The 26311-nt window shown below is 40.2% G+C and overlaps 2 protein-coding genes across 5 annotated transcripts in view; one reads left to right on the forward strand and one right to left on the reverse strand.

Moving 5' to 3' along the window:
- The window catches only part of DST (dystonin), a 435502-nt gene extending 420612 nt beyond the window's left edge, over positions 1–14890 (reverse strand). Inside the window, exons 1-2 of one of the 2 annotated variants that reach the window (XM_045843503.1) lie at positions 14710–14890; positions 14122–14156 (exon numbers count right to left, since the gene is read on the reverse strand). In XM_045843503.1, the coding sequence (XP_045699459.1) occupies positions 14122–14156; positions 14710–14890 (216 nt within the window). Of the gene's footprint in view, positions 1–14094; positions 14157–14709 lie in introns of both variants that reach the window. The other variant, XM_045843510.1, reaches the window with a different exon arrangement.
- A 566-nt stretch (positions 14891–15456) lies between these two features.
- The window catches only part of BEND6 (BEN domain containing 6), a 56976-nt gene continuing 46121 nt past the window's right edge, over positions 15457–26311 (forward strand). For all 3 annotated transcript variants that reach the window (XM_045843491.1, XM_045843492.1, XM_045843493.1), the window contains exon 1: positions 15457–15738. The gene's annotated coding sequence lies outside the window, so the exon portion shown is untranslated. The remainder of the gene's footprint in view (positions 15739–26311) is intronic.

Below are 26311 nucleotides of genomic sequence, written 5' to 3' on the forward strand. Positions count from 1 at the left end.
TGGCCAAAGTCCACCTGTTTAGTTTTTAAAGAAAGGATAGAACTCCACCCTTTGCTTGGTTTTAAGTATATATGAAATATTATGGAAAGACATAGTAGTAATGGTGGTCAGACAAATTAAAATGGTCAGGAGACAAAAATATATATGTGAAATAAACTCAATATTGTGATATAGTAAAAAAAATTAAATTAAAATTAAAGTGGGTAAATGTTAGAACATTTCACCAAAGAAGATCTATGAACTGCAAATAAGTACATGAAAAAGTGCTCAAAATCATTAGTCATTAGGGACAAGGAAATAAAAACCACAGATACCACTTCAGACCCACTAGAATAGCTATAATCACAGAGATAGACAATAACAAGCATTGCCAAGGATGTGAAAAACTGGAACCCATAGTTGGTAAGAATGTTCAATTGTACAACCACTTTGGAAAAGTTTGACAATTTCTTTTAAAATTAAACATAGCCTTGGCCGATGTGGCTCAGTTGGTTGGGTGTTGTCCCACAAACTGAAAGGTCATGGGTTCAATTCCAGGTCCAGGCACGTGCCTAAGTGGCAGGTTCAGTACCCAATTGGGGTACATATGAAAGGCAACCAATCAATGTTCCTCTCACATAGATGTTTCTCTCCCTCTCTTTCTCTTGCCCTTCCCTTCTCTCTAAAAATCAATGTGTATGTCTTCCAGTGAGGATAAAATATATAAATAAGCATAAATGTACAATATAAGCTAGCAATTCTACTCTGGATGTCTGCCCAAGGTAAATGAAAATATACCTCCACACAAGATTTTAACTAAATATTCATAGCAGTATTTCTTATAGTACAATAGCTAAAAATTGGAGGGGAAACCCAATGTCCATCAACTGGTGAAAGGATAAACAATGTGTGGTATACTCATTGAGTAGAATACTATTCAGCAATAAAGAAGAACAAACTACTTATATATGCTACACTATGATACATATTACAACATGGCTGAACCTCAAAGTCATTAACCTACATGAAGGAAGCCAGACGCAAAAGACTACATGTTATGATTCACTTATATGCAATGTCCAGAAAAAGCAATTCTATAGATACTAAAGCAGATTAATGGTTTTGTTGAGGCAAGCAGTAGAAACACTTCTCATGATTGCAAACAGGCATCAGAAATAATTCTAGGGTGATGGAAAATATTCTAAAATTGGAAATTATCTCTCAAAACGTTTTTGATTTAAGTTAGGCCTAGAAATTTCAGGTGGAAGTAATTTTCATATATATAAAAGCCATGATATTGGAAAAGACTGTCTAGGAAAAAGAATTTTAAAAGCTTTAGATGAATGTTTTGGGGATAGTAGAGAGAAGTACAGTCAGTTATAAATAAACAATTATCTATGACAGATTGCTAAAGTGACCGCAATACTATGCAACTTCTCCCATTAGGACTCTATTCCCCCCACCCTCTGAGCTTGCTTTGCCCAAAACAATGTGTGAGCAGAAGTCCTATAAGAGTTCAGAGCCTAGACCTCAAGAAGCCTCACGCACTTCTACTCTTGCTGCTTTTGCACCCAACCTGGGTCGGCTTGCTGGAAGAAGAGAGACCAAGCAGAGGAAAAGTGAGTCAGCCGGACGCTGACCGAAGACACATAAGAGAGCTCCAGCTGTGATGAGTCAAGCCTGACTCAGACCAGAACAACTGTCCATCTGGGCATAGCCCATACTGCCAATTCCCAAAACTGTATACTAAATAGTTAGCAGTTTAAGTGGTTCTTTACAAAGCAGCAGCTCATTGAAACACTAAAAAGGAACAGATATGACTGATGGATAACATACAAACCAAATGACTGGGTTTCAAAGATAAGTTTCCTAGGCACAAGAATAGAAATGCAGTCAGTGAATTAGACTCTGGTCTGGGAATTATCAAAGTCAATGTGGTAGAGGAAATAATTGCATGAGCAAAGTAACAGTAAAGATGAACACTTCTCTGTACAATTGATTAAGAGCCTATACTTAGTGGAAAGGCAAGTGAAATTAAGTCACAGAGTGCAGACAGGCTGAAGCCTAAGGAAAATTTAGGACTGGAGGTCCTGATGAGGTAAGGAAGAAACTCACTAAGAGCACATAAGGAGGTGCAGATAGGCAGGTGTGGTCAAAGCTATTTTAGAGTTCAGGATTCGGGAGTGACAGTGGCTTGAAGATATATATACATGGGTTGGATGGATGAAAGGATGGATAATCAGAGAACTATGGATAGATATTTGTCCATTTTACTAAGTTGTCAAATTTTGGACATAAAGTTGCACAGAATATTCTCTCATGCTTTTAATATCTGTGGATTCTACAATTATAACCTCTCTCCCATATGCCCTAACACTGATGTTTGTGTGTGTGTGTGTGTGTTGGTCAGCCTAGCTTCATGCTTACAAACTTCATTGATCTTTTCAAAGAACCAACTTTGGCTTTATTAAATTTCTCTATTGCATGTTTTTTCTCTATTTCATCAATATTTGCTTTATCTTTATTATTTCCTTCCACCCACTTTGTGTTTACTTTGCCTTTTTTATTCATTCACTTCTTAAAGTTTAAAAGTTTTTAAATTTTAGAGCTTTCTTTTTTTCTAATATATGCAGGTAAAGCTATGTGTTTTCCTCTAAGGACTGTCTTGGCTGCATCATAACATTTTGAAATACTGTTTTCATCATCATTCAGTTCAAAATATTTTCTAATTTCTCCTATGTTTTCTTTGATGCATGACTTATTTAGAAGCATCTTATTTGACTTCCAAATGGTTGAGATTTTCCTAGAGATATTACTGTTATTGATTCCTAACTTGATTCTGTTATAATCAACAATATACTCTGTATGACTTCAGTCCTCTTAAATTTAAATTTATTGTGACTTGTTTAATGACTTAGAATATAGTCTGGCTTTGTGAACGCATCATGTAAGTATAATGTTCTATTAATATCCATTAGGTCAGGACAGTTGAGGGTTATATAGGTCAACAATACCATTACTGATTTTCTGTGTGGATGTTCATTCTATCAATTGCTGGGAGGATGTTAAAATAATCCATTATAATTATAGAACTGTCTATTTCTCCTTTTAATTTTGACAATGTTTATTGAAATTAAGAACAATCTGACAGTAACCAGAGGGGAGGTGGGAAGAGATAATGGGAGGAAGGGAAGAAGTGTTTTCAGGAACAACTATAAAGGACACATGGACAAAACCAAGAGGGGCTGGAAGCAGGGGAGGGAGGTGGGAATGGCTGGGGTGGGGCACAGGAGTAGTGGGGGTAGATGCAGGCAACTATAATAGAACACAGTAAAATAATTTTTAAAAAAAGAAAAACATTGACAATGTTTAAATTTTGTATTTTGAGGCCCTGTTATTTGGTACATACATATTTATGATTATGTCTTCCTGGACAATTAGCCCTTTTACCATAATGGAAATCCCTCTAATCTCTGTTAATACTATTTACTTTGATATCTATTTTATCTGATTTGGATACAGCCATGCCAATCTTCTAATGCTTATTGTTTGTATCATTTATGTTTTTTCATTCATTCACTCTCAATCTAACTGCTTCATTAAGCACATCTCTTATAAATAGTATATAGTCATGTCTTGCTATTATTCATGCTGATCATCTTTATCCCTTAATTGGAGTGTTTAGTCTATTAATATTTTATGTAGCACAAATATAAATAAAAACAAAAAATAAAACTGGAATTTAAGAGGATAATGCTTTCAGTTGACCTATAATCTACACATGTATTATGCAGTACCAATATTCTGCAGTATGTATAGTCTATATAGTTAGTAGTTGCTCAATAAAATAATTTTTAAAAAACATTGGTCAATAACTAACCAAATCCCCATGTGAAATTTCTGAGTGCTAAATAGAAGAATTTTACACACAGTATAATAGTTCTATCTAGTAATATGTAACATTCCTGGAATTTAGGATATCTAAGTCTTAGTTTAAAAGACTTTGACATTTCAGACTTTAAAAATAATGTCATAACAGCAATTCTAGTGTCCTTCCCCTAAAAAATTATTAACTACAAGAAAATGATTGGACATGAACAAGGTGACGTGCACACTAAGGTAAAAATCAGAGTCTTTGCCCTGACTGGTATGGCTTAGTGGATTGGGCATCATCCCGCAAACCAAAAGTTCCCTGATTCCATTCTCACTCAAGGCACATCTTATTTTCAGTTCATCCCTCTGTACTTTGTTCCCTTGTTCCCTTTATCCTTCCTTCTTTGGATCATTCAGATATTTTTTAGAATTTAGATAGGGTTTATCTATTATCCATTTTGTATTGGTTGTTCATGGAATTAAAATACGCATCCTAAATATGTATCCTTGCAATTATATAGGGAGTTCACTTATCCCCCTACATATTTCTCTACACTATAGTTGTTTTATGAAATACATAGAATGTGTATATTATAACCCCACAAGACAATGTTATAATTTATGCTTTAAAAAATTATATGTATTTTTTTGCCCTGACTGGTGTGGCTCAGTGCATTGGGCATTGCCCTGCAAACTGAGAGGTCACTGGCTCAATTCCTAGTTGGAGCATATGCCTGGGTTGTGGGCCAGGTCCCCTGTTGGGGGTGTGAGAGAGGCAACCCATCAATGTTTCTCTTGCACATTGATGTTTCTCTCCCTCTGTCTCCTTCCCTTCCCCTCTCTAAAAATAAAATATATATTACAATATATACATATTTAAAAATAAAAAAATATATATTTTTGCCCTGACTGGGTCACCCTGTTGGAGCACCGTCCCATGCACCAAAAAGTTACCGGTTAGATTCCAGTCAGGGCACATACCTAGGTCATGGGCGGGTCGCCAGTTGGAGGCAACACATGAATGTTTCTCTCCCACAAAGATGTCTCTCTCTCTCTCTCTGTCTCTCTCTCTCTCTCTCAAATCAATAAAAAAGCATATCTTTAGATGAGGATTAAAATTTTTCTTAATTACATGTACATTTTAATTAAGAAAAATAAAATAGTATTTTCTATTTACCTTGATATTTGGCATTTTGATGCTCTTTATTCAAATTCACCACTGCATTTCTCTAACTGAACAAAGATTACCAAAGCACACCATTTGTCCCTCACCAGGCAGCAACACAAATTGCACACTAAAATTGCCCATGATCTTTTCTCATAAGATCATGACAGTTAAATCAATACCACTTGATACCAATGTGACTGTAAAAAAAACCATAAATTCAGGCACTGGAGTTGGGTGATAATATTGGTGATAAGATCACTCATAATATGCTTACATTGATCTTCAGATTTAAACTAAAATGAAAACATTAAATATTAAATTTTTTTGTTCAAAACTCTTACATCAAAGTATTAAAATCTATCCAATAATGAATAAAAATGTCAGGGAATATTTTCAACTCATTTTTAAGAGTGTCTGAATCTGTGTATTTTTGAAGTAAACACAGGGTGTTTAACAAGGCATAACTGTATGTCTGAAATAAAAACCAAAAAGCGTCTGTCTCTTTCCCTTTAAGTAAAAGAGGGATGTGGGAATATCTAGAAAGTTACAGAATCCATGAGAATTGAGAATTAAACTAACTTTTAGAAAATGTCAAATATTCAGTCAGGGAACATTTACCAAGCTTCAGTCCGTGCCAGACACTGAGCTAAAAACTAGAGATTTATAGTATGTTCAAGATATAATCCTGTAAGACAGACAAACAAAAACCTCAATTATGATTATGAGGAGTGAACTAAGAAAGTTTCCTGAAGGAGATAACCTGTGAACCGGGTTTTAGAGGAAGAGCAGGATTAGTCTTTTGTGCCCAAGTATTTTTGTTTTTTGTTTTTTGGGGTTCTTTTAGGGGGTTGTTACAGGTGAGTGGGCAAAGAGAGGAAAGGAAAAAGAGAGGCTTCCTTGGTTGGAAATACCATGACAAAAACAATAATCCTAAAAGGTCATGGTCCGCTCGGATAATTACAGGTGCGGATAAATGGTTAAGCTAGAACTATCGCAAGGAGATCAGTATAGGGATCCATCCCTCTGATGTTATATTAAGAAGGCTGACCTGCACTATCTCAAAGGAAATAGGAATCACTAAGGGATTTTAAGCAGAAGAGGAATATGGTTTACCCAACTCTTTCTAGCCTACCTCTACTGCAGATGCTTAGAAAAATAAAGCTCATACCCCAAGCTTTGTTCAGTGTGAGATGGCCTTGCGACACTGTTCTGACCTGTCAAGGGTAAGAAGAAATCTAACTGGAAAGGCTTCTAGCAAGGGTTTTGGTTTCCTGATGAATATCCTTCCTTGGCTGGCTTGCTCCTTCCCCTCCTTCCATTGTTGAACTTGGGCATGATGTCTGGAGCTGTGCTGGCCACCCTGCAACCCTGAGGGAAAGGCCAGGATTATCCCAAACACACTAGCAATGGCACACAGAGTGGCTCAAACAAGGCCAGCAACATCTCTAGGCTTCTTGCTGCAAGAGAATGTAAATCCCTGTTTATTAATCACTCATTTTATGTTGAGATTAGTTGAATCTGAACATTCAGATAAAATGATCGTGATAAAAGTTTTAACAATTAATTGATATTTCAGAATGATCCTTGTAAAACTAGTGTGTATGGATTGAGGATGGGGAAGCAAGGAGATTTGTCAGGTGTTTTATTACAGAGCTTGAGCCAAGATAATCACAATGGGGGTAATAAGGAAGGTGACCCCAGAGATATTACATGGTTTAAAGACAAACAGGGAAGGGTGGATAAGAAAGTTGCCTGTCATATCTTTCAGATTTCTAGTTTGAACAATTGTAGAGGGTAGAAGGGGTAGTACTATTCTCCAAAATGGAGGCAGATATGGTGAGGGACTGATGAGCTCAGCATTTATTCTCAGGCACCCATGGAGTATCATGTGAAAATGAAGGGAAAGCAATTGATTCTCTGTATCTGAAGGTCAAGATGAAGTGTGAATTTGGGATACAGATTTCAAAGTAATCACTGTATGGAAGTAACCTAAAACAGTGAGCATGATGCGATCACACAAGTAAAGTTTGAAAAGGGTGAGCAAAAATGAAACCCAACAAACAAATCTATTAAGAGAAAAAATACATTAGTGGTTTCTCAGGGTTAGTGGGTGAAGGTGGGAGGGAAGTGGGGAGTGACAGATACAAAGTTTCTTTAGGTGGGTAATGAAAATGTTGTAAGATTAAATTGTGTGATGATGGCACAACCCTGGGAATACATGAAAAACTACTGAATTGTATATTTTAAATGGATCAACTGTATAGTATGTGAACTATATCTTAATAAAGCTGCTTAAAAAAAAATTAGGCCCAAGGCAGTACCTTGGGAATATCAGCATATAAGTGGAAGACCCAGTATAGGAACAGAGGGAGCCATGGCCAGAAAGGGAAGGGGTGGGGTGGAATAAAGAAATTATTGCCCATGGACATGAACCATGAGGGGAGGGATGCTGGAGGGTGAGGTGGGTGGTGTAGGGAGGAGGAGGATAAAGGGGAGGAGAAAAATTGGGACAACTGTGATAATATAATCAATGAAATATACTTAAAAGAAAATGTTTAATAAATGTCAACATCTATCAAATACAAAAAAAAAGTAAAGAAAAAAAGAAAGTATTGCCCAAAAACCTGGAAGAGTTTCAATAAGCAAATAGTGTCCAATGGTGTCAAATATAAGATAGGTCAATTATAGTAAAGACTGAAATATGGGGTATGGCAAAAGCAGATTTACCATGAATACACAAAACAGAGTTTGTACTTGTATTATTATTTATTAATTATTCTATTATTTTCCATATGAATAACTGTAAACCCACATTTGCCCCATCCTGTATTTCATTTAGCAATTTAGAAATCACTGGGGAGTTTAAGTGACTTTAAATAGTAGCCATAGTGCAAGCTGCATTGTACTATGTTGAAGAATGAACGAGAGGTGAGGAATAGGAGGTGAAAAATAAAGAGCCTTTTTCAGGAAACTTCTCTTGCCAAGGGAAGAGCTGGTGGTATAGAGAAGAGGAGGTAAGGAATAATGGAACAACATCGCCCAAAAGATTTTAAAAAAAAGGAATTCACAACATAAGCATAAAATATCAGCATAAAAAACAGATGAATTTTCCGTTGGACTGGGAGGGAAGTTTAAGATGTTCACTTAATTTTTAGGGGCAAGAAGTTTAAGGTGCTATTACTTGATGGCACTGATGTTCTCTATGAGTTAAGACACAAAGGTCACAGGCTGAGGGTGAAGAAGTAGGCCTGAGGATTTGAGGGGGGTGCAAAAGGAAGGAATTTTCAAGGAAGAAGTTCAAATATAGACACACGCTTTTCAAATACTTTATAAAAACGTAATGTATTTCAGAGCGGATAAAAATGGCCTTGTACATAATGAATTACCTGCAAATTTATTATACTTTGCATGGGGGTTTGTCATGAACACTGAACACATGAGCAGGGTGTCAAAATCCCTCCACACATGGTGTCTGCAATCAAAATATAACACAGCGATGCCTGTGCACTGGACCCGAAAACATGGCGCCCTGCAAAAGTGGAGCTTCAGAGTGACCAGAAAGGCCCACAGTTAGTCAATTTCCCAGGCCCTCTACAGCAGAAGCCACGACTCTTCATTTTCCTTCAGAGTGAAAAAAAAAAGTGATGAGGCCATTTTGCTACAGTACCAGAAAAAAACAATGGCAATTTTTGTTTCTCTTGAAAGGGCTTCTAGCAGGTAGCCTCCTAAGGTGTTCAAATAAAATAATGTTATGTCAAAGGCTTTTGTCAATTGTCCAATAGTATACAAGAATATTTTTATTGTAGTTGGAACTTACTTATATTTCCAGCTCTATATTCCTTTATGCAGTATCAAGAACCCATCATTCTAATCCTATTGGTGTATTCTGAGCTCTGAAAACAGGTGTGCCTTCCTAAATCTTTGCCTATTTTCACACCATTCTGCTGGACTGGGGGATTGCTCTCATTCTCTCTCTGTCTAGCTATGTATCACTCAACCCCATGCTTCAGCACAAACATCACCTCCTCTTGGAGGCCTTCTCCGATCACCCCAGCTAGGAGCAATCATTTCATCAGAACTATTTCAACAATTCCTATTCTATTCATAATTTGTTACTTGGTACTTAAGCTAATTATATTTTTATCTTTGCCTGCCTTAAACTCCTCGAAGGCAGGAATCATGTTTTACATAATGCTTTTTTAGCATGATGCTTTTACACATACCAGAAACATGGCCCACTACTTCGGGAAGGTGCTTCCGAGATCATCTTCATGTTACCAGTAAGAACACCAACCATATGTCTTGGAGACACTGAGACACTTGACCAAGATCACACAGTTAGTTAATAGCAGAGCTGGAACTCAAAATCAGGACTTTTGAACTTTACTCCTGTATTCCTTTCATTAGAACAATACTTGTCATTGTTAGCCTGATTATATTTTTATAATCCAAATCTCACAAACAGTCATTCTTGAACCTTAAGGTTAGACAAAGAGGCAAACTTCTCTGGAAAAGCTTTTTTCATCTTCATCTAGCTTGTGTTTAATTAGTTTGAATGCATGAAAAAAAGTTTTTCCCTCCTTTATTTTTTTCCTTTTAGCATTTTGTTTTGTCACCATGTAGCTGAAGAGTAAACTATACAGTCGTAGTGACTGCTATAATAAGCATCTACGAATACGGTGAGCTTTGTACAATGTGCTGGCTGTACTGGTACACCTCAGCCTCTGATGCTCTCATCACATTTGTGACTCATAGCTGGAAACAGCACAGCAGTTCAGTTACTGTAACAGAAGAAACCAGTAACTATAAAATTTCAGCGCTGATATTGGGAGTGACCTAGAACTAATTGTCAAGGGCAAGGTCTGTAACTTGGACCCTTTGTTAGCCCTATATCTAACATCGAACCTCGCACACAATAAAAAAAGTGTTTTTTTTAAATAATTGTGTGACACTAAATGAACACTATATCATTGCACAGTTCAAATTAAGGCTGATTTAATTAGTAAAAATTAATTTAGACCTGGAGTTTAATTCTAGGCAAAGAATTTATTTGTAAAGATAAACTAATTGCAAAAGATAGTTAAATAATAAACTATCATTTTTTTCTAATCCAGTAAGTTGGGTGATTCTGAATGAAAGATGTAAATTTAATAAGAAGCTATGAAATGTGGTTATTTTACTGACCGTTCTTCAATGATTTGGTACAGGGTCACTCTGGGAATCTAATGAGGCCGCGAGGGGTTGTGTAGACCATCCTTTCACTTGGGATAACCTGAATAATCACTGGAAAAACCTAATGGACTTGCTTATTTAGCTTTTAAGAACTGTCCACTAAAAATTCACTCTGCTTAGCTTCTCTCTTTCATTGAGAATTTCGGGCAAATTATTACTTTCTCAGCTGTGAAAGTGACACAGTTCAACACCACAGGGCAGACAAAATGTAGCTGGGCATGCTTGTCTCACTCACTCCTTATCTTGCTATGTGATCATTCAAGAATTGCTTAACTTGAGTTAACTCTTTCCTTTACCTGAAATGGGAAATGCAGATATTTACTCAAATCCTGATGGACATAAAACACACTCTTTCCCCTCCTTTGATCAAACAAGGCTTCCCTTATTCTGCTGAGCTGATGAATGGGGATCATTTACCACTGTTCACTCTGGGTATTCTCAAAGGGCATTATAATTGTCTGCAGTCTACTGAAGTACTCCCAGGGCTCCTTCTTGTAACCTAATGGTACCTCAATTACCCATATCACTTTCTAAAGTTTCCTGAAAATCAAGATTGTCACTGCCTGATTTTCACCACAGGAATCTAGTGTAACAGTTAATCATTGTATAAAGTCATAGCATAAAACATTATAAATCTTCAGAAGTGCACGTCTTAGATACAGAATGAGCATTTGGTTTCTAGACTGTGTCCTACATCAATGTGAAATCACTTCTTTTCATTAGCAATTTAGAATTAATTAATTAATTAATTTGCTGTACATGTTCTTTATCTGCATACACAAAACACTTGTTTCTATTTATCTGTCTTTTTTATCTGTCAGTGAATTGGGGTTATACTGTTTAGTCCTTGCCAGGTGGATTAATAATTTCACATTCTCATATCTTAATTATTAAAATTTAAAGGATTAATAAAAAGCTAGTAAAGACAAGTTTGCAAGTAAGTGAAAATACAAAGACTTGGCGGTGGTTATGGTTCCAAAACATCTTATCAACATCTTTACTATTTATTTCTACTTTCATGAGGAAGACACAAAGTTGGAGAAATGTATTTATTATATTCTCAGTGAAGAGAAAAAAGCTGGAGCTCCTCCGATGAGAGATGTGGCTTCCTTCCCTGCTGCAGAACTTCCCCAGAGCAAACTGGGTCCAATGCCATGGTTTTCCTCCCTGGAGAAGTATTTCTCTATCTGGGAAGGAACATCCTAAAATTCCCTGCCCAGCTGGAATCTTGCTGGGCATGTGGGTAGCAGAAGCAATGTCCTCTCCCAAGTAAAGCAGCAAAGTGCTAACTGAACTTCTTCCATGTGTTGAAGGGCTTTCCCAAAGCTCTTCCAGATTTCAAAATGAGTCAGCAGATCCTAAACTCACTTTTCTTATTTGACCACTATGGAATTGCTGAGCATGAATTACCTACTTACTAAGATTCGAATGAGGAACAAGGCACTGACTTCTTAATTCATTATGATTATGGGATGTCAGAAAATGAAAACCGTTTCTTTGATAGTCTGGAGAAGCGACTGCTAAAAAACAAGAATATCCACTATGCCATGCAAATTCTAAGTTTTTAATATACAGGAATACAAAAAATTTGGAGGCATTTCTCGAGGAGAAAATACTACAGGAAATGACATTTTGGAAAAAAGGGAGAAGAAAACATTCCCTATATTACCCTTAAGGGAACATGTTTATTTGTGGTCAACATAAAACAGTGTTGAAATATGACATTCTCATGCAACACAGTCTCAGGATTTTCACTTATAAAATAATATTCTTTCAGTTGTTTATTGAAGGAACTTGGTACACAAAGGAACCCAGGTAGCCCATCAACAAATTAAGCTAATTTTGCATTTGATTTTCTGAGATAATTTGGCCAAATCCATTTTGTTATAATCAGTGACTTACATTTTTAATACAAACTCCAGGGTAATTATTAAAAGTCTAGAAAGATAAGAGTAGGGATTCAGCCAATGTTGAATTCTGAGCAACGTCCTGAGGATGTGTATTTTTCTTCTTTGCCCAAATCTGAGTTCTATTTGCCCAGTTATGGGAACTGGCACCCACTGAAAAAAATTTTCATTCATTCAATAAGTATTTATTAAGAACCCACTATCCCAAGCAGTGGGGATACACCCTTAAATGAGAGATATGGTCCATGCCCTCAAGGAGCTCACAGTCTAGCAGATGAGGCAAATATGAAGTCAAACAGGATGTCAGACTGTACCAGCATTCTTGTGAAATGAGTTAAGGCATTAAACAACTGCTCCCAGCATTGCTACCCAAATGCAAGCTCCGGACAAGTGCTTAACTGAGAGATAAGTAAACAAGATATAGTTCTATCTCATTTTTTTCCTGTTTGTGCTTTAACTGAAACACCTGATGGCAAATACAATAATCCATAACAAGATTATTATTCTGGTTCTACCATGTATGTGTACAGAATTGGTAATCTCTTTTTAAAATCAAAATCCTAAATTTTGATGTTTGCACCCTGGCCATTATTTTTGTCATATCTGTGTAGGTTAACCTAGTAAATAAATTAGATAGTCAAAAAGTGCAGCTTCATGATAGACATAGTCTGTGTTGTTTTCCATAGATTTAAATTAATTAATTTAATAAAGACTTTAAAAATTTGCAAACAAATTTTTATTTTTACATTTTTTAATTCTATTTTACAAAATGTAATAATATCTATTCAGTACTGAATGCCTACTATGAACTAAGTGGGTTTTTTAACATAATTACTTGTAAACCTGAAATCAATTTCCCCCTTACAACCCTGCCAATACTATTAGTCCTTTTTTACCGATGAGAAAGCTATGGTGCTGAGTAGAGAGTTTCCCAGCACCACACAGCTGGTTAGAGTAAAGCCAGGAAAGGACCAGTTATCTGACTGGCTAATTTATTCTCTTTAAGTATACTAAATTGTGCACAGAGTTCTCACTCTCCAGGGCTACATGTAGTAGAATTATTCATTGTGCAACATTAGAAGGCTGTTATAATAATGCACTTAAAGCTTTCAATTAACCCGAGTCCAATAAAATATCTTATTAACTAGTGAAATGAAATGTAAAATAACTTCTCAGACAAACAGCAAGTAAATGGAGCGTGTCTAACTATGAAGTCTGCTAACATGAGTAAACCACAACAAGCATTGGTACCAGTAATTTCCAAGCCTGGTTGTGTGAAACTGTCTTTAAAACACAGGAAAATATCTCATACTAAGTGGGATTGTCCTGGAAACTCGTAAAGAAGTGCTGGGTGGGGGAGAGCTTATGTTTTTGTTTTACTTTGTTCTCTCTTCAGTGGAGCTGGTGCTTCAGCAGTCCCACCTGCTCACTGGAGGGATGCTCCACACTTTGAGAGTAGAGGCTTGCACACACAATCAGATAAAGTTCGATTACTACCACCATCACTTTGCAAAAATCATCATATGGCCCCAATAAAACATGGGAGAGCTTTATCAGTGAACAGTAACATAAAAATTAAAGTCTAAAATGAAATGCGTGTGGATCGAATTGCTCTGCACTAACTTCTAAAAAGCTCTGCTGTTGGATAATCCAAGTGACCAACCCCAGCTGACAGCACCCAGAAAGCTTCCACAGGCAAATTGCAGATTTAAACGAAGCTGAGATCCACCCCCAGGCTAAGTTTTCTAAGGTCTGCAATGCATTTAGAGGCTGTCTTTCCCCCCCTTTTACAGCGGCTCCACTACACAAGAAATTTGCTGAAACTCGTCCCTGGGCACTAGTTCGGTTGGGGGCAGCATGCTCGCCATGCAATGCCCTACTGGTTTCTTAACAGTATGATTAATATTGGTACTCGGAAAGAGAACTTCTTCTGACCTTGAGCGTGCGCGCTAAATAAATTACCTCAGAACGAAAGTGGTGAGATCTCATAACAGCATCTGGGGAGAAAAAGAGAAAAACGAGACTTCATTTAACTCCCTGTTCTTTACCTGCCGAATAACTGATACCTTACCTGTGGGGTGAGGAATCAGGAAGGCATATTCCAGACGCCTCGAATTCAGTGGGGACATCCTGTAGGGCGGGGAGGTTACTAGGCCATCGGTCTCTAGATGATTTCAACACGAGAAGTTTTAGGAAAAGTTCTGGGGGAGTTGGAGAGCCCCTAACTCTCCATGAAGAAAGTCAGCAATGGATAGGTGAAGGAAGGCTTCGGGCTCCAATTACCGTTAGTGGCTTTAGCAAACTGGCACTAAGAATTTGCGTCCGCGCCTGTCCTCCCACCTCTTCTAATCGCTGTGTTTATCCCCCAACCCAGCCGACTGGAGGAAGGAAAAAGGGCGAGGGACGTTAAATCCAAAAACGTACTCTGCCTGGGGACTGGGCAATGATGGAGACAGGGCGCAGCGCAAAGGAGAGCCAACTGCGCTTCACACTCCAAATCAGCTTAAACGTTCCTCCCAGCCCTAGGAAACCCGTCGCGGCGCGTCTTACCTCTGCTCCTTGAACGACCCGAAAAGACCGATTTCATCGGATGCCTCCCTTTCTGGAGCTTGCGATGCCAGCAGCAAAAGAAGACGATGGTGGCGATAGTGCCCAGCAGAAGCAACAAGAGGAAGAGGGCACATTGGATGCTGTAGGGTCTCAGCAAGACCAGGAAAGCCGCGGCGATCATGGTGCGGGCGAAGCGGGGACAGCTCGGCGGCGGGGCTGGAGGGCGGCGGCACAGGCACCAGTGCGGGGCGCACACAGAAGCGGCGGGCACGGGGGAGCGCGGATCAGCGCGTCATGCCCGGCGCACGCGGCCCCGCGCCCAGCCCAATGGCTGCGCACCCCGCGCCAAAAGCACTAAGCAAGTGATCCAGGGCTGCGGGCAGCGCTTGCCATGACTCAGCAGACGGCGACGAGGCAGGGATTTGGCGGTCGGGAGCCTCTCTCCTCCCTCCCCTGGCGCCCCCGCCCGCGTCCAAGCGCAGCCCCCGGGCGCAGCCCCGCCGGGGACGCGGCGGGCTGGGAGGAGCTGCACTGCTGCCGGGGCCACCCCGGCTCTGTGCATCCTCTCGCAGCCGCGGCCGGCCTTAGCATCCCAAAGACGGGCGCACGTGGGTTGGGGCGGGGACGCGGCGCTCGGGCTGCAGCCTTGGTGGCCCGCGGGGGGCGGGAATGGGGCGCCGTGGTGGGGGCTCGCCTGATGACATCACAGCCGGGCTGCGGCAGCGCGGGCGCGCGGACATGGCTGCAGCGGCTGTGGCGGCGGCCGCGGGCTACGCTCGGGCCTGAGCGCCCAGCGCCCTCCTGCGGGGCCGCCTACCAGTTTGCTCTGTCCGAGGGTACGCCAGCCGGGTGCCTCTAAGCTCCCCGACGCTTGGGTCTTCCATCTATCCAGCTTCCCTTGGCCGAGTTTCAGGGGAGCCCGGCGTCAGGGGGCGCCAAGGAGCCAGGGGGAAAACGCGCTGAACTACCCCCAACCTCCCACCTTCCCGCGCCCCGCCCTGAGGTTGGGGCTTTGGAAGATGCAGCCGGGTGAGCTATTGCTTGCGGGGGGGGTTCCTCGCACGCTGAAGCGTGAACATCGGGAAGGGCCTTCCCTGGGAATTGGGGTCCTCCAGGAACGGGAGGCCACCCACCTCCAAGCCCCTCTAACTGGGAGCGCTCCCCAGTAGAGCGCTCCGGTCTGCAGACGTGAGCCGTGCTACCCCAAACTTGGTGCAATTTCGTGCCGAGACGGGGCACTTTAGATCTCATGTATCTATGCGTTTACTGTAAAATCTGACTCATTTTAGTGTGTTTGCAAGGGAAGGGCAATTTCAGATTTAGAGAACTGGCAGATGAAGGAAATTGGGATTGGCTGGTAAACATTTGGAGGAGAAATTTTTTAAAGAATGGGAGGCAATAATGATCTGTCACATAAAATGCACACGTTCCCTCTTCTGTCCCTCTTGCCCCCTTTCATTTCTTCATAACCAGCTAAAAGTATATCCATGGCTGGGAGATTTGTCAGTGGTCGCTGGTTCAATGCCAACGCAGAAGGTATGGCGGGTGCGCTGCAGTGCGCCGTTCTGTGGACGGCCTCTGCCACCTGGCCAGGACGCCGCCGCTGCTGCCGCAGTCTGCGGCATCTTGCAGCCTTGGCCCGCCGGCCAAGTGTGGTACCGCGTTATGCTCCTCTCAAGGCAATGCTGTGCGGAGCTGTTTTTTTGTTTTGTTTTGTTTTGTTTTGTTTACTTGTATAAGGAAACTGCAGTAATAATGGCAAGGTAGCCCATTACTGTATTTGTGAATTCTAATCATTATTGAGGTGGACTCTTTGGAATATTTAAGAAACAAGAAATTATGTCGTAAAAAAGTAGTTTGTAAGATTCTGAAAAGCAAGAATCCATGACAATACTTAAGTTTTGTATGTGCTTGAAGGATCTCTCTATTGGTGTTGTTTTCTAATGGTACAAAATCAATTGTGCATATCTGCTTAAAAGCTTAACCATTGATGTTCTTAAGACCTTTAACATATTACCATGTGTACGCAGTAAAGGAAACTCAAAAGTGCATTGCCTCATGCATTTCATAAATGCCAGATACATAAGCATGGGAAACAATGGATTATTCTCTTACTTACAACTTCATAAAACAAAATAAACATTCAAGTTGTTGACATGCTAATCTCATTCCGTTATGAGTTCACTCTGCTTGCAGATGCTGTATAAGGTGGGAATGTTGAATGTCAGAGTGTAGGCTGCACTACAAGACAGGAGAGGTTTCCTAGGTCTCTGGCGCTTGGGCTGACAGAGAGCATTGTATCATGTGCATTTTGCCTAGCAGCTTCCTGACACCGCAGCCCACTGCAGTGAGAGAGTGCATTCCTGTTCACAGTGCAGGGACTATTGAAGAGAATCCTGAGAGCCTGCAATGTGTGGCACATCGGGAAAGGAAGAATTCTTTACTGCATTGACTCAGTGTCCTAGTGGAGTAATTTAAAACAGCAACAAACCTGAATTAACCTTCTGCAAACACTGGGAGAAGTAACTAAGAATTTAGACGAGATCTGGTGCATTCGGAGTGGTATGGCCATAGACTAAGAATTTAGGAAGGTCATTTTACTTTATGCTTCTCATTAACTAAAATTTGTGAGTGAGCAAAAATGGCCTAAATATGCTTGAGACATGTCTTAAGACCACAAACACAGCATGGTAACCAGTTTGCCCCAAACTCTACACTTTTAACAACAACAAAAAGCAACTAAATAGCAATTGTGGTTTTCTGAGCTATTACTTCAGCACAATTGTTATCATCCTGAGTCTTGCTGCAGCCATTTATAAGTTTCAAGTGCACACCAGAACATCATTTATCTCTTTTGGCAGGCAAATGCTTAACTGCCATGCAATAGGATTATAGGTATTTCTTTTTAGATGCATTCATTTCTGTTCTTTCCATCAGTTATCTCAAGGATACCTATAATAAGCAAACCAAATCATTGAAAGAATTTAGTATTTAGGTTCTATTGTTATTTTCTGATTTGTTTGTTGTTAATTTATCATTTCCTTCTCCAAATAATGATATGTTGTTAATTGCTTCTTTGTGTGTGTTTCTGTAATGCTTAATCCATTGTAGAATTCAATAAATATTAAGTCAGCTAATCAATCCATTTTAGACGTTAATTTAGTAGAAGTCATACCTTTCTTTCTGCTAGGTTGTCATTTTAAAAGAATAATTAACATTGTATCCAAGTCACAAAAATTTGAAGTTTGGGGGTAGGGATGAGACATCCCAAGAAGTAAAAAATCAAAATGGAAAAGTATATATAACTTCTTGACTTTTTATGATAGTGAGTTAGTGCTGTCACCCAAAAGAAGACAGTGTGTTGGGGAAAATAGTTGAGAGTTTCGTACCAGTTATGTAGAAGATGGTCCATTGTACAACTGTTCTTCCCTTTGGATTCTCAACCAAACTGAGAACACACACAAGGAACCAAAAGGAAATTAAAATATTAACTTATTGAGAGTAAAGTCAGATTAAAGAATGTGGCTTAAACCCAAGATCAAAAGGGGGCATCTTATTCCTTTTCCCCTGACTCCATGTGCCCTGCCCCCTCAGTCATAGCTGAAGAACCACAGTTGACCCTGTAGCAATGTGGGTTTGAACTATGAGATCTGCTTATACATGTATTTTTTTAAAAATAAATACTTTAAATGCATCTTATCTTCCTTATGATTTTCTTAATAATATTTTCAATTCTTCCCTGGCTGGTGTGGCTCAGTGGATTGAGTGCCAGCCTGTGAACCAAAGGGTATCTGGTTCCATACCCAGTCAGGGCACATGCCTGGGTTTCAGACCAGATCCCCAGTTGGGGGCTCATGAGAGGAAACCACACATTAATGTTTTTCTTCCTCCCTTCTCCTCTGTCTAAAAATAAATAAGTAAAAAAGTAATATTTTCATTTCTTTACTATAAGAATACAGTATATAATATACATAACATACAAAATATGAGTTAATAGACTATTTATGTTATTGGTAAGGTTTCCAGTCAACCTGGGCTATTAGTACTTCAGTTTGGGAGGATTCAGAAGTTACACACGTATTTCCAACTGCACAGGGAAGTCAGCACCCTTACCCCCGTGTTGTTCAAGGGTCAATTGTATAGTCCTTCCCAGCTCTAGGGCAGAAAGGACCCTACCTATACTTCTTACCTGCAGACCAGGGGCTAAGATGAGCCTGACACTCTCCGATCCACAAGGCATTCTGCAAGAGTGAGCAAGAGATAGCACCATGTGTGAGAAGGGACCTTTTATAAACCAGCCTTGTCCATTAGTAGCTGGTGGGCCCTCCCCAATTTCCCTCATCACCTAGTCATTCCACCTCCCAAAGATAAGAGTAAGTGGCTTTAATAAGATGGCAGATATGTTTGCAGGGCCTCCCTAGAAGTAGGAAATTGTGGCACAAATATCTAACTTATGAATCAGAAGAAGATGTTTCCACCCTAAGCTGTGTAATGACCAACTGAGAAAAAGGGAGGAAGAGAACAAGTTATGAGCTGAGGTGGAGGAAGAGTTTTGAAGGGGTAGATGACAAATTGAGTTTTAGACCCACTGAGGTGGAGGTATCAGGACAACCATGTGAAATTACCCGGCAGGCTCATGGAAATGTGGGTGGAGAGGTCAGAACTAAAGACAGACTGGAGTCATCAACAGAAATTATAGTTGAAGTCATGGAAATGGATTAAATGACTATGGAAGGGATACCAGAAAGAATTGGAATCAGAATTTTGGAGACTGCTTCCATTTGTGGACTGGAGAAGGAGAGAGGGAGGCAAAACGCGTGGAAGTCAAATGGGGAGTGTTCCAATTCGGTGGCTAACTAGAACAGTTGCACAGATGGGAGGTTAAGGAAGATGAGGACTGCGGACTGGTGACTAGGAGACCTCTAGAAACCTTCCAGAGAACTGATTCACTGTAGTGGGAGAGGCTAAAAACAGATTAATGGGTAGAAGTGGGGAAGGTAGGTGAAACAGAGGAGAGCTGCTGTCCACAATCTTGGGAGAAATTTAACTATGAAAGCGGTGAGCAGAAATGCAATTAAAGCCTGCATAAAGGCTAATAAAAGTCTCTTTTGTCAAATAGAAGCGCCTGAACAAGTTTCTGGGGGAATGGAACCAGCAGTGGGAGAGAAATGGAGAGGTAAAGAGAGAGGAAAAGAGGAACACATTCTCCTGGGCATTTGTGGTTAAGCTGTTTGTTTTAACATACCTTGAGTACCCAGAACTGGTTCTTTCTGCTCTCAGGCTACTTTTGCCTCTGCAGAGTTAAGATTGACCCTGACTTGATGCACACACCGGCCCCTAATGTCCACGACTTCATGGATGAGACATGAGACATTCACACAGACTACTGAGTCCTGTGTGGAGGAAAAGAGACAGCACGGCTACCCCCTCAAGGGGAGGGCACCTCGGAGTGGCCTGGCCACTCTCTCAAGAGGAGAGCGCCCAATCCTCCCTTCACAGGGTTTGTATTGGCTTTTAATTTGCCCAGGAGTACAGGTAAAGTTCATTAATCATTGTCAGGCAGTAAGGATCAAACAATAGATAATATACAAAGAATTCTGAGGGCCTATTCTGAGTCAGGGTCTGTTAGCTAACAGGCTACAAAATTCTGGGAAGCAAACTCATTTCCTGCCTGGACCTTTATCATTTAATTAAGAGCATTCTTAGCCAAGCAGGTTTCACAGGAGTTTTTGTATTCTTTCTCAGGCCTGATCACCCAAGGAAACCCGCCCTTTCCAGCACTGGGATACACCGCCCTCTGTCATTGTTTTAGGATTAAGTCAGGCAGGGGAAGTAAGACAGCCAATAGATAAGAGACATCTTGCAGGCAGAAAGAGAACTCAAGCTCTGTCAAAGCCGAGGGGCGAGGGTCTATCACCCCCTTCCAACATAGCACCCCCAAGTCCTTCCCTGGGGCCTCCATGTGGTCATGACTGTCTTAGGTCATTCCCCCCTTGGGGAATCTTACCTGTCATTGGCTAACTGATCAAGCATTGGGGGCCAGTTATGAAAAGAGGAACAGAAGCAGTGCTGTTGCCCGGAAGATAAGCTTTGTCTCCTTAGTGGCTTCTGGTCCAAAGGTCGCTCACTCAGCCTTAGCCATGAGGGGTTACAGCTCCTGAAGCCAGGCAGGGCGGTTCCCAACTCTGACTAGTATGTTGGACCCCTGCCCATGGTTGCTTCTATACTCACCCTGACTACTACTACTCAGACTAGAAGAATGATTTTGAGGAAAGATAAGGAATATTTTGGAATGTAGTTCAGATTGCCTGTAAGTTTTTATTACAAACATATATAGAAGTGAGTAAGTTACCCAATTGGTAATCACTCAAGGGCATTACATTGAAATATTACCTCCTTGAAAACAGAAGTTTCATGTATGAATGGCTCCAGCAATAAATTTGAAATAAATCATACTGATTTGGGACTGGTGATCTACTTGTTCCTAGATGAAATTTTTTACTTTCAGAATTAAGTGACATGAAAGAAATTGAAAGGAATCAGAGGAAATGTGTTGTGTGGCCTGTTTATTTCCAGTGGTTTTCCATGACATATGCCAACAACAGCATACATGTTCTTGTATTGAAAGGTAAAAGAACCACATCATTTGGGAGAACCTACCTCGTTTAACGTATCTTGGAGGTGATTTTCAACCACCAGAGTCAGGGGAGCTGTAATGTGGATGGATCATTAGTATCTTTTTAAATGTTGAGTTTTTGAAGAAAAAACAATTATTATTTACAGTAGTTGCAAATACTTTCAGCAAATATTCCCTGGGAAAGTATTTTATATTCATTTTACCATAATAAAAATTTTTTAATAATTTAAAGACATTGTAAGAGAAAATATTGCAAATGGAATCATTCTAAATTGTTCTTTTAATATTTCAGAAAGTTTAGAGCCTAATGTAGGATTTTCACCCTGTGGGTTGTGGAATTGATGATAATGCTGTGGGGGAAATGTGGTTTTATTGTGGCATTCTTTGTGTGTGTGTGTGTGTGTGTGTGTGTGTTTGAACATTACAGACTTCTCAAAAAAGTCTAAGTTTGAGAGTCTAAAATGTCAATGTAATTGATTTCATCTACCTCATAATGCTTTGCAGAGAATTTTTGGAAAGTAGTCATTTATTATCCACAAGCAAATAGACTTCATTTATATAGTTTCCACACTGAGTGTGGGATTAGTCATGCAGCAAAATACTGAGTCATTTGGCCAGAAAATTTACTCATAGTTGTATGAGCTGCCAATGGAAAATTTGAGAGCTGTTCATAAATCAAATTATAAAGCTCTTAGAGTTATAAATCACTGAGAGCATTGTTCATTATTATTCAGATAGTGTAAAATATTTCTACCACTTCTAAGAATGGGTAATTTACAAAGCAAGTTTGAAAGCTGAAGTTATTGCCTTCTAGATCCCAGATAAGAACTGCCATATAAGTTACAAGCATTTTTACATTCTTAAGTGGAAAAAAAAAAAAAGAAAATAAAAGTAAAATGGAGGGTTAAAGTTCCATAGTAACTATGTTAGAATATGAGGTGAATTAAACCTTGACTAACATTTATGAATTAAATTCCACATTGTCTTAATAAAACAACAGCAGCATTTAATAGCTAAATATCTTCCATTTCTTACAATAATTTTTGTAGGACTCTGTGTTACATATTTGGTGTTAATAGATTTGTATGCTAATGATTCCATGTGCTGAAAGAATAATGCCACTAAGAGAGCAGAGGTTCCAAGTGTACCAAGGAGAACAGAATTGCGACAAGTAACTGATGATTAGTAAAACATGTTTCAATAACACACAGTTCCAGAGGTTATTGAAATTATCCAAATATAATAACATCTTGTGGATCTAGGAACAGAAAGAAAAGTACATCTTAAAAAGTAGTCCCAAAATAGTTTTTGAAGTAAATTAGGGAAACAAACAGCAAACACTAAATTGAAATATAGTAAAGTTTATATTTCAAAAGAAGAAAGCCAAAAAACCCAAAGCCTGTTCTTGCTGGTCCTATTTCTGCTGTAGGAGTTCTTAACCTGGAATTCATGGACAGGTTTCCAGGGACCTGAAATTATATTAAAATGTGGGTCTCTTTTGGAGGGACATGATCCATAGTGTTCATCAGATTCTTAAGAGAGAGGGCGGGGGGGGGGACAGAGAGAGAGAGAGACGTCAGAACCATACAAATCTACACAGACTCCAAGGTGCCTGCAATATCAAATCATTCTCTCTGCCCAGCAACATTAGCATCACCAAGCACCTCCTCTAAGACTGGGAGAAGTGTCTTGAGCCCTGTCAGTCAAGGATGAGTGAAGGAAAGTGTGAACTTTTAACCTGTAAAAGGTCAGAGACATCTCCCAAATGCACAGAAATACTGCCCATCCTAAGACTAACTAGAGACAGTGTGCTGTGACTTAGTCCTCTTGGACTGTTAAACAGATTGGAAGAGAGACAAGTGAGTTACTTAGGGTAACTTTCATTGGGATGACAGTCCTTACCCTGCTAGGGGAAAACTGTAACTATCTAGGACCACTTCCACAGACTTTGGTCACAAGAAGAAGGACTAGCTCAATTCCTGACCTGCCTTTAGGCCAGTTAAGCATTCCAATTTACATCTAGAAGTTTGAATGCATAAGCACATTCTGAGCCAAAACCCTAGTTCTAAAATGTAGTCTTGAGTTCAGAGTCTATAAGGATCCTCATGGTCTTACAGCTTAAAAGAGAGGTAGAAGGGCTTAATATCAGACTCCTGGAAATTACTCCTAGACATCCTGGTGATGTAGCACCTCCTATTCCTAAACCTTGCCCCAAGCCATAGATTATGAAGCTTTTCAACATTTAGCCTTCTACAGAGACCTGGTAACTGGGGCCCTCAATCCAAGCAGGATAATTTCACATATCAAGTGCTCAGCTCCAACTACCGATTTTCTCTAGCTTCCCACACTTGCAATACTTGTGAAACTTGACTCTCCCACCACCACTGGGTTCTTAGGTCACTAGGTCCGAATGTCCCATTGCTGTGATCACATTCTGTCACATCATGCAGCTGGTTATTTTCTCATGTGACTTTCACTCCAATGGGCAGGTGCAGTTTCCAGGGGGTCCTGATCTCTCAGTCTGCCTGGTTTTATTTTTGCCAAGGTCCCTTCTGACCCTCCAAGGCGGTACAGGGTTTAGTGACACAATATTCATGCATTCTGCACAGAGACAGGCTTTGAACCAATGCCATTCCTTAAGTGCCTCAGACCCCTCTGGGTCTAGCGAACACTATTTGCACAATGTTATGTTGTGGCCATTTGTGATGATGCAGGAATCCACCTTGAAGGAGCACCATAGCACTATACTTAGTGCACCTGACCCCCTGCCATCTGCTGTGCTATTGAACCCTGGGTCTAAGTGCCTGCATTAAGGGCAGCACCAGCACCCTGGGAATTGGTTGGCATAATAATTATTCACCTCTCCCCCTCACTCACAGGGTGTCAGACAACATGTCCTAGGCTTCCTCACTACTGAGTGGCTACCCTGGTGTGGACAACCAAGTTGTGTTTTTAGTAGTAGCTAACACTGAGTATCCACTTTCTGTTAAACTTCTGCAAAAGGCTTGCCATACATCTCTCGTTTAGTCCTCACAGCAGCCATGTTTAGATACTAGTCTTATCCCTATTTTATAGGTGAGGACCTGGGGCCCAAGCATAAGAAATTCCCCCGAGATCACACAGCCGAGAAGTGGTGTAAGGCACTTCAAAAACTTTACATTTTCTGTTGTGTGTTTTCATTTGTACTGCATCCCCTCCTCTAAAGGAATTCTTCCCAGTTAGAGTTTGCTAGGCAGCTACTCTTCCTCTTTCCTGACTGTCCTTAGGCCACCCCTACCCAGTGAGTGAGGGCCAGCCTATCAACACTGCAGCAGTTATCAGCTGTCTCCTAGCAACAAGTTCTGGTCTTCTCCTTTAGCCTGTGAGGAATTTGCTCAGACCACCTCCTCTAATACCTAAGTCTAACAAGACTCCTTTCATTAAAAAAAATTATAGACCCATTCTTACCATTTCACTGGTGTATCCCCATCACTACCACTTGGGTGTATTTGACAGCACCTTCAAAAAGCTAAACAAGCATGGGAGGGCAAGCAGATGCCTACTTTGGGAAAAAGGCCTCTATTGGAGACTACCTGGCTATCCTTCATAAAAGGGATAGCTCTAATAATTATTTATGTATATATTTTTTATTGTTCAATTACAGTTATCCCAATTTTCCCCCATTGCTCTCCCCTGCCCCACCAACCCCCTGCACTCACAGTCAGTCCCCCCTGTTGTCCATGTCCATGGGTCGTTTATACCCATTCCTTGACTAAACCCTTCCCCTTCTTTCCCCACTTATCTCCCTCCCTTCTCTGGCTACTGTCAGTCTGTTCCTTGTTTCCATGCCTCTGGGTCTATTTTGCTCATTTGTTTGTTTTGTTTATTAGGCTCCTCTTACAGGTGAGATTGTCTATTATAGCATCATAGGCATCCAGGCTAATTAACTATGCTTATTGACTCCTCCTCTCTCCACAGCAGTTTATAAATACCTGGGTAGATATCAACTCATAATGGAGACTGTTATTACCACCTTGTCACGGAGAGGGAAACAGTCACAGAAATGATACACAGAAAATAAAAAAGAAATAGGTAGTCAGTATTGGTTCTAGGGTTATGGATCCAGACACTTGGATTCTAGAGCCTGTGTTCATCACCACTGACATGACCCTGATTCATCATGTAATATATTTGGTAGAGACTCAGACTGAAAGACTAGCTTGAACTATCTATATAGCAAGACTTGACCTCTACCAAAAAAAAAAAAAAAAGGTATTTCAAGGAGCTTTTTATCCTTTAGTAGAAGGCAAGCTTCCCCTCTTCGTGAACAGGATGTACACTTGCCTGAAGTTCTGTTTCTCCCTGACTGAACAACTTCTCTGCTATAGGATATGGGCTCACAACATTGTCCCATATGTCAGTGGTGTTGAGTCCCCTGTTCCTTTCACTCTCTGCACTCTTGAACCTTGAAGTTGGCTTCCAAGCAGTGAGTTCAAAGTATCCTTCCTTGGTTTTTTTACATTTTATTTATTTTTAGAGAGAGGGGAAGAGAGTGAGAAAGAGGGAGAGAAACATCAATGTGTGGTTGCCTCTCATGCTCCCCCAGCTGGGGACCTGGTCTGAAACCCAGGCATGGGCCCTGACTGGGAATCGAACCAGTGACCCTCTTCCTTGCTTTTATGTAACTTTCTGGGTCTTGGCAATATTATGTAGATCAAATCCATCTCTTTAGGTTTCCTGCTTTGATTAATACTTGCATTCTCCACTCTTAACTAGCTTCCTAGTTTTAACTTGCCCTATAGCTGCCTATACCCAGGCTTGGCAATTCAGGTAACAGAGAGAAAATGGCCTTTTATGTTCCCTTCCATTTTATTATTCTGTGAGTTTATTAATAAAAAAATACCATCATTCATAAATAGGTGTGTATGTATTTTTTTTATCCTCATCTGAGGACCTGCTTATTGATTTTAGAGAAAAAGGAGAGAG

Source organism: Phyllostomus hastatus, unplaced genomic scaffold (assembly GCF_019186645.2).
Source record: "Phyllostomus hastatus isolate PE091 unplaced genomic scaffold, TTU_PhHast_1.1 phas_contig_40, whole genome shotgun sequence".
NCBI lineage: Eukaryota > Metazoa > Chordata > Mammalia > Chiroptera > Phyllostomidae > Phyllostomus > Phyllostomus hastatus.